The sequence below is a fragment of the Lycorma delicatula genome, chromosome 4, assembly GCF_047948215.1.
Source record: "Lycorma delicatula isolate Av1 chromosome 4, ASM4794821v1, whole genome shotgun sequence".
Taxonomy (NCBI): Eukaryota; Metazoa; Arthropoda; class Insecta; order Hemiptera; family Fulgoridae; genus Lycorma; species Lycorma delicatula.
The window spans coordinates 201111177-201119839 of NC_134458.1; the positions used below are offsets into that span (position 1 = coordinate 201111177).

At 35.7% G+C, this 8663-nt stretch overlaps 1 protein-coding gene across 1 annotated transcript; it reads left to right on the plus strand.

Annotated features, from left to right (window-relative positions):
* Window positions 1–1101: 1101 nt before the first annotated feature.
* On the plus strand, window positions 1102–1749 carry LOC142322788 (uncharacterized). The gene has a single exon (XM_075361864.1). It carries the CDS (start codon window positions 1102–1104, stop codon window positions 1747–1749), a length of 648 nt encoding a protein of 215 aa, XP_075217979.1.
* Window positions 1750–8663: the final 6914 nt, after the last annotated feature.

Here is an 8663-nt window from a genome sequence, read left to right on the forward strand (position 1 = left end):
ACGTGCCAGTTTACAATAAATGTTCAGAAATGAGTCTACATTCTCAACATTTTTCTTGGCACGCTTGTTCTGCTTTTGTTGCTCTTTTTAGTTCTTCAGGGCTGTCCTTAAGTTGCTCAGCCGCATCCATAATACGGACAATTAATTCCTCACAAGAATGTATTTTATTTTGTAGGGGAAGATGTTGTACCAAGACCATGGTGTACCTTGAGCCATTTCGAGTTTTTGAAATGTGCTGCTACCTAGCGGGATCTTGAGCAACCCTCTCATTCGTTACGATGTACGCAGTTAGGGCACAGAATAGGAAACTAGCGTCTGTTGCGTTTTGTGCGAGTAGCAGTAAAACGTTTTTTTGTGTTGAAAGTAAATTTTTAATGTTGGAATTGCATGAAATTCTCGCCTTGGTTTTCACACAAGAATTTTGAGTTGCAGAACCTGTACACAGCTAGCTTTTTGGTGAGTAAAATAGTTACTTTGTTTTGTTCATTCGTTAAGTAGTTTTATCGAGGCAGCTATGTTTGTTAGGAATGGGACCCTCGTGTACCTAGGAGCCAGCTACGGTCATCTACCTTGGGCCAGAGGCTCATGGTACAAGACGTTACAACATAATACTTTACTTTTGTTTTAGTTATTCAGATTGCCTTCAAATAAAGTAAAAACGAAGCAGAAGCTGGTAGATGGAAGCAAATTTAAAAAAAGCACTTAGGGCTATCAGTACAGGTGATTCAGGGAAAAAATAGTATACCAAGAAGCAACAAAGGTATATAACATTAGTAGGTCCACGTTAACCAGACATTTAACAAAGTTTAAAAATATAGGAAATATTGAGTATCAGTATTCAGTCAATTATCCAGTTAAACAAGTGTTTTCTACTGAAGAGGAGGCAAGCCTTGTCACCTATATTGAGAATGTTGCTAAAATACAATACAGTTTAACAAAAAAGGGTATAAGAATTTTAGCTTTTAGATATGTGAAAGCTAATGATATAAGAGTACCTGACACAAGGAAGAAATAAGATATTGCAGGTGAGGAGCAGACGAGAGGCTTTCTGAAAATGCATGCAGAACAACTATCTATCCAGAAACCACAAACTTAAGCCGAATGACAAGCTTCAACAAGACTAATGTTCAATTACTTTTTGAAAACATTAAGGAAGTTCACAGGAGATATGGTCCAATCCCACCTGACAAAATTTGGAATCTGGATGAAACAGGTTTAAGCACTGTTCAAGGAGAGTCCAAGACAGTAGCTTTTAAAGGGATAAAACAAGTAGGCAGTGCTACATCAGCAGAAAGGGGATCCCTAGTTACAATGATTGCTGTAATGAATGCAATTGGTAATTCAATGTCTCCCATGTTTATCTTTCCACAAGTTCATTTTCAAGAGAAAATGCTGTTCGGTGGCCCTGTGGGATGCATTGGCAGTGCAAACCCATCAGGATCGTCTAATGAAAAATCATTCGTTAAGTTTTTGGACTATATGATAGGCTCAGTGAAATGTTCAAAAGAAGACAGACTGTTATTAATTGTTGACAATCATGAAACCGACCTATCTCATGAGGCCCTTGATAAGGCATCTGGTGCAGGTATTTTGATAGTAATTTTCCCTCCTCAAACCTCGCATAAATTACAGCCTTTAGACATTTCTGTTTATGGTCCATTGAAGGCATATTACAATCATGCTGTCAAAGCGTTGCTTCTAAATAACAAGGGAAGACTTTTGACATCTACAGCATTGCAGAGGTGTTAGGAATAGCATATTCTCGAACTTTTACTTCAAACAGCCCATTGTTCTTCTAATTCTTCAGCCCTATGCTCTTCTACTTCTGAGGAAACTGGGTGTTATACTTCTTTAGCCTCTAGCTCTTCTTATTCTTCTTCAGGTCCTGAGCAATCTGTATCTTTGAACACTGGATCATCAGCTTCTTTGGTTCCTTGTTCTGTTTCAACTTCAGTCACAACAGTTACTAACTCAGTACCTGGATTTTCTGGTGGTATTTGTACAACACCCAACAATCATCATGAAGCAAAGACATTTGTCATTGAAGTTCAACTTACCCTAGGGCTGAATAGTGTAAAAAGAGGAAGCAAGGAAGAAAACCAGGAAAACAATTATTGCAACAGACACACCAGAAAAAATGCAATTAAAGATAAGAAATCAAATACACAAAAGTCCATAAAAATTGTGGGACACATTAAAAAGTTACAAAAGTTTTAGGACAGTCATTTCAAAAAATCAATGAGAAAAGCATACAAACAAAGCCTTAAAAAAGCCCCACAAAAAGATGAAATTAGTTGAGAATTTCAGTTCCTCATCTGATTCAGAACTATCTTCATTAGGTGAAATATCTCTTGTGTCAACCGAAACAACGCAAAGGAAGATAGTTGTGATGAAGAGTGTTTGAATTGTTTCTCTTCAAAGATAAGTTATCAAAGTGGGGAGAAATGGTATAAGTGCTCTTCTTGGGGTTGATGGACCCATTATCTTTGCACAGGTGTAGGACACAAGTGGAAATGTTATGTATGTGATTTCTGCAAATGAAGATTGTAACATAACTATTTAGTTTATTTTTACCAAAGTACTGGCCTTTGTATATCAATCACTTGTAGTTTCAGCTTACTTTAAAGTGATTCAAGATATTTGTGGTTTTTTTTATTTTTTTTGCCATATTTAGTTTGAAAGTGTATGGCTACAATAAAATACTAAAAATATGACTTTAATCTGTTTATTTCTTGTTAAAAAACCTATGCTCAATTTGGCTCAAGATACAATACATTAGTTCCAAGGTACACGAGCATAATGGACCCTGGTCCATTATGTTTCAAATTTTAAAATAATTTTAAAAAAATATTTGTAGTAAGGTATTTGTAAAAAACTATAATCCATGATGTAAAAAAAGAGTTGTAAAACCCCTAGAAGTATCTAAAATGATACATTTTGCATTTAAGTGGAGCTGTAAAAAATAAATATGAAAAAGTGGTCCACAGTACAACAGCTTCCCTATACATCCATCCATCCATCCATCCCCAGACGAAAAAATCTAAAGGCAATCTTGGTGGTCAGGAATGTGGACCTCCACAACCGATCCATTTCTCAGTGAAGTAATAATTTAAGCGAGTAAAAACGCACAAGAGACCTAGGGAGGCGCGCCATTGTGCTGCACATATGCTTTGTGTCTCAGCGCTAGAGGTGCATCTTCAAGCAGCTTCGGCAATTCTTCTTGAAGAAAGTGCAAGTAGACCTCAGTGGCCAGGTAATATGAACGGTCCAAATAGCTGACTGTGAAGAAGGCTGCATCATACAATGACACTACATCGGTGTTGAAAATTGCCTTCCACAGTTTCATGAGGATTTATTTCTGCCCATGTAAGCTCATTGCATAAGTTATTGATGAAATCTCAAATGAAATTTGCCATGTTGGTAAACAAAACATACTTGCATAGTTGTCAATTTTTATTCTACAAGTTGCAGAGCTCCAAGCGAAGTAGACCGTCTCCTGGGTGTAGATGTTGAACTGGCTGTTTATGATAAGAATAAAAGTTGTTTTCTTTCGAATGCAAAACTCCGATCCGCTTAGAAAGGTGTTGTGTACTGGTGCCTGGACATATCAATAATTTCATCAATAACATCATGTTGGACAGATCGTTTGTAGTTGGTATGATACTAGGTAGTGAACGTGTTTACCGAAGATTGCGAAAAGTTGCTCTAATTGTTTTGGAGTCTGGAATCCTTCAATTCAGAAAATATATTTCATATTCTACTGCAGCATTACCATTACACACACCCAAAATGAATACCATTTCAGTGTATTCATCTGTTGTAAATAAGTACGGCATTACTCAATAATAATCAATCACATTCAGTCTAAAGTTCACAGTACCCGATATACTCAATGTACCTTACAGAAACTTAAGCTCATAAGGTACTAATACAGTACTGAACATTGTTGTTGATCAGCTGTAGTTATCTTATTGCCAACTTTGAAATAATAATTTTTCAAATAATTTATTGTATTTCTGCCATCAATAAAAAAATTATTACCTACATAATTTTTATTTTACATTTGTTGTGTAATTTCCAGGTTTTTTAAATCTTTTAATGTAAATTTTGTTTTTAAACATTTTTCACATCACCAAAAAATAATTAGGTTTTTGTTAATATTTTTCTGACATCTATTTATATACATGTTTATTACCCATTTAACAAAGTTATTGTTTGTAATTGTTAGGAACTGTGAAACATTCTGAAGAATTTAAATATCTTAGGAGGACATTAACATCTGATGGAAGAGATACAATGAGTATTATGAAAAAAAGGGGGAAGGAAATTGTAAGAATGTTGCATTCGGTTTTGTAGATTAACCATATTACAACAAAAAATAAACATTAAAAAACTATAGTTGAAAGTAGTGTAGCGAATAAATATGAGCTATGGACTCTACACGAAATAATGAAACAGAGACTGACGACTGTGGAGATGATGTTCAGGAGGAGGTGTTATGAAGTTACACTGACAAATAGAGTCAGAGGAATTATGAAAGTCACATCATCTTTGATAGAGAATGTAGCAGTAAGTCAGCTACAGGATGGGTCCAAACAGATTGCCTTGTCAAGTTTGGGAATGACAAATAGAAGAAAGAGAGGAAGGCCACGTTGGATGTGGGGTCATGATTTAGTGAAGAGTATGTAGGAGCATGGTTTGTTGGATGAAGCGACCCAGGACAGGAAGGCTTGGAGCACAGGATGCACGACATGGCCATAAAAAAACATTAAATAATAATAACAAAGTTACTGTACGTCAAACAAAAAAACAATGGTTTTTTACCTCAGTTTATTGATTTTAACCCCAAATTTCTCAAAAACTATTGCAGATATGGTTTCGATTATTCAGGTCAAAAACCATAAGAAATCACTAATCCTGCCTGTTGATTAACATCCTAAAAATTTCAGGACGGTCTTATTTTACTGAGGTAGCTGAAATTCAAACAAAACTTACTAGCTGTAACTTGCAAACAAAGCATTTGTTTATATGAACTTTTCCATTATTTTCACTACTACAACAGCTATGAAAGTCACGAGAGAACTTTAATACTCTCTGAATATTGCAACAGATAGAGTAGGTTCTAGCAACAGAATATGAAAGAGAGAAAATGAAGGACATAAATTGACAAACAGATTGAGAATCCAGAAAACTACAAAGAAATTCTTTCTAGAAAAGTATAAAAGGTTTGGACAAGAGAAATCATTACGCTTGAATGAACAAAAGGGTGGGTCAAACGTTGCTATTATAGATCAAGCCCTAGGCTCAAAGATATAAATACTGCCAAAGACCAGCAAACATTAGTCCAGGTGTGATTAATACGGGTTCAATGTACAATAAATGTAAAGATGTAAAGAAGAGCATTTAAAGTGAGTGTGTGGTTACAGTCAAGCATATAAGCAAAGACTGTATCACTAGTTTTGGAAGCTGTTCGGCGAGTTCATTGTTCACAGGGGACAAGGTGACAACAAAGATAGAATAGAAAGATAGATAGAAATGTTAGCTAGTATCCTTTTCTAAATATTAGAAGCAAATAATTCATATATAAAGTTAATTATTGATTTTGTAATTATCTTATTTGTTATTGTATTATAATCACTTTTCATTTTATATAAATTTTTATTAGCGATTGTAAAGTATATAGTAAAATCAGAATTGTATTTTGTGATTTATAAGCAACTTCTTTTATGTATATCAATTTATTTAAATGAAAGTGAATTATATTTGTAAGAAGTTTTACATGTTTCAAATTTCAATATCCTTGTCAAACCACTAACAACTGTCACAACTTGAGAAATCAATAAATATCAGAAATTATAAAAATTAATTAAATTTTTATGCAGGGTCCTATGAGACCCACTTTTTTTAAAAAGTTCCTGTATCATCTATATTAATACTAGATACAGTTGCATTTCTAATCGTGAACATTAAAGTACTTAAAAAATTGATATTTTAAATACCTTTTTTTTCAAGCTTAACAGTTTATTTATTGGAATAAATACTTACTTCAATAGGTTGGCTCAATTTGGTGCAAAATTATTCAACAAGGATAAAAAAAATTATAGTTAACAAAAAAAAACATGGCTACCATGATGCCCTCTTGTTCAAAAATTAGACCAAAGCTGAAATATGAATAGCCAAATTTCAGTTCTTTTGGTGAGAATTTTCAAGATAAGTGATAAAAACTGTTTAGAAATAATGGTAATACTTCTCACATCTAAATCTTTTTTTTGGGGGGGGGCGAAAAACGCCTATCATCGCCAAAAATCATCATCACCGCAATTTTTTTTTATTAAAAAATAAAAGAAAATAAAGCTAATCTAAAAGATGAATAAAAATTACAACTAATATCACAGATAAAATTTAAAATAAAACCAAAAGTTAATAGAATTTAACAAAGTCCGAGATTGGTGTAAAGGGCCCATTCTCGGATAACAAAAAGACTAAAAAGAAAACTAAAAACCATAAAAGATCTAACAAAATATATACACGACAATATTACATTTTTTGTATTAACCCAGTACTACGCAGAAATAGAAACATTCGGTTTAAAATTTCATTATCATTGTACAAGACACCACGGATGTTTCTGGGTATATTAAATTTACGACGCAACGCCGCATAACGTATGCAATCTACGAGTATGTGGTGCACAGTCATGAGGCAGTTGCATCGTGCGCGTCTTCCTGACATCTGGTACTCGTATATGACCCTCGTATGTCCTATTTCCAATCGACAGAGGACTACTTCCTCAAGCCGAGTTTTTCTGCATGAGGAGTCTCATGGCAACACAGAATCTTTAATCTGCCGGAGTTTATTATCACCGGTAGCCGACCAGTAACCTTGCTCTTAGTAATTGTTTTATATAATTGATAAAATCAGAAGTATCAACTCGGGTGGTGAAAGGAGGCTGATTACATGCTTCTTTGGCAGCGGAATTTGCATGTTCATTACCTGGAATCTCTACGTGGCTAGGGACCCAGCAAAAACTTACTTCTGTGTTGCGATTGTTCAACTCAGCGATTGCGTTGTCAATTTCAATGACGATAGGATGTTTGAAATAAAAGTTTTTTAAGGCTTGGAGAGCACTACACGTGTCACTGCAAATAAGAATGTTTCTATGTGTAGGGTTAATGATATTTAGAGCCTTATTTATAGCGTATAGTTCAGCGGTAAACACACTCGTAATACCGGGTAGACCAAACATATAAGTTCTTTCATTGACAATAAACGCACAACCAACGGTAACGTTTTGTTTCGATCCATCAGTGTATACCACCGCGTCTAGGCTCATCTTAGAGAGAATACACTGAAACATTTGCTGGAAGACAGTAGGTAGTATTGATTGTTTACTGTATGTCATAAGGTCAAAAATAAAATTTATAAGGTTCATTCACCCACGGAGGATATGAGCGCGGATACGATGGAAAGAATGACGGTATGTCAACATTTATATGCTACAGCAGACGTCGGGTACGGATACCTACAAGTGCAGTACAACGTGGACGGTCCTCATACTTTTCTAAATTAGAATTTCTAAGGACTTAGTCAAAAGCCGGGTGATTTGGCTGTCCTTTGAGACGAGCAAAATAAGATAATAAAAGCTGGTCTCGTCTATCCTAAAGTGATGGTTCAACACAGTCTACAAGTAAGCTCGCGACAGGGCTTGACTTAAACGCGCTGGTGGTAAGCCGAAGGAAAGCATGAAGCACACCATCCAGCATTTTAAGCACGGTTTGACGAGCTGAAGAGTAGGCGTCACAACCATAATCTAAACGGGAACGAACAAAGGAATAGTAAAAACGTATCATACATGACCGATCGTCTCCACAATTGGGTGTTTCTAAGGACTCGCGTCATATCTAAAAGTTTGGAACATTTTGTTTTTAATATTTTATGTTTGACCCAGATAAGACGGCTATCAAAAAACAAACCTAAAAACTTGACGTAAGGAGAGATAGCAATAAGCTCTCTGTTCAGAAAAACTTGCGGATTAGAAGGGTTTCGTAGCCGAGAAAAGACTACACATTTTGTTTTGTCGGATGAAAATGTGAAGCCAGTAATCCTGGACCAAGCTTCAAGGTGAAATATAGTGTTCTGCAGTAGTCTCTCTGCTGTGGGTGTTGAACGGCTCGCAGTGTAAATAGCAAAATCGTCAACAAATAGAGAACATGAGATAGGAGCCTTCACACAATTGGTAATACCGTTTATGGCTATAGAAAATAAGGTGGCACTTAATACACTACCTGAGAGCGAATCGTCTACACGAACAAGAAACGTTCGGAGATTTAAGAATCCTCGGATAAAGGCAAGCATTTGCCTTTATCCGAGGATAAAGGCAAATGCTGCCTTTGATTCCCCATTCCTTGAGGGTGTTAAGAATACCACGTCGCGTCGTACGCCTTTTGTACATCAAAGAAGATAGCAACGAGGTGCTGGCGGTTTAGAAAAGCGTTTTGTAAGGCTGTTTCCATTGACACTAAATGGTCAATGGAAGATCGTCCTTGTCGGAAACCACACTGTTCTGAAGACAGAACGCTATGTTTCTCCAAGTACCATGTAAGCCCGCGGTTTACCATTCTCTCCATTATTTTACACAAAACGCTTGTTACAGAAATAGGGCG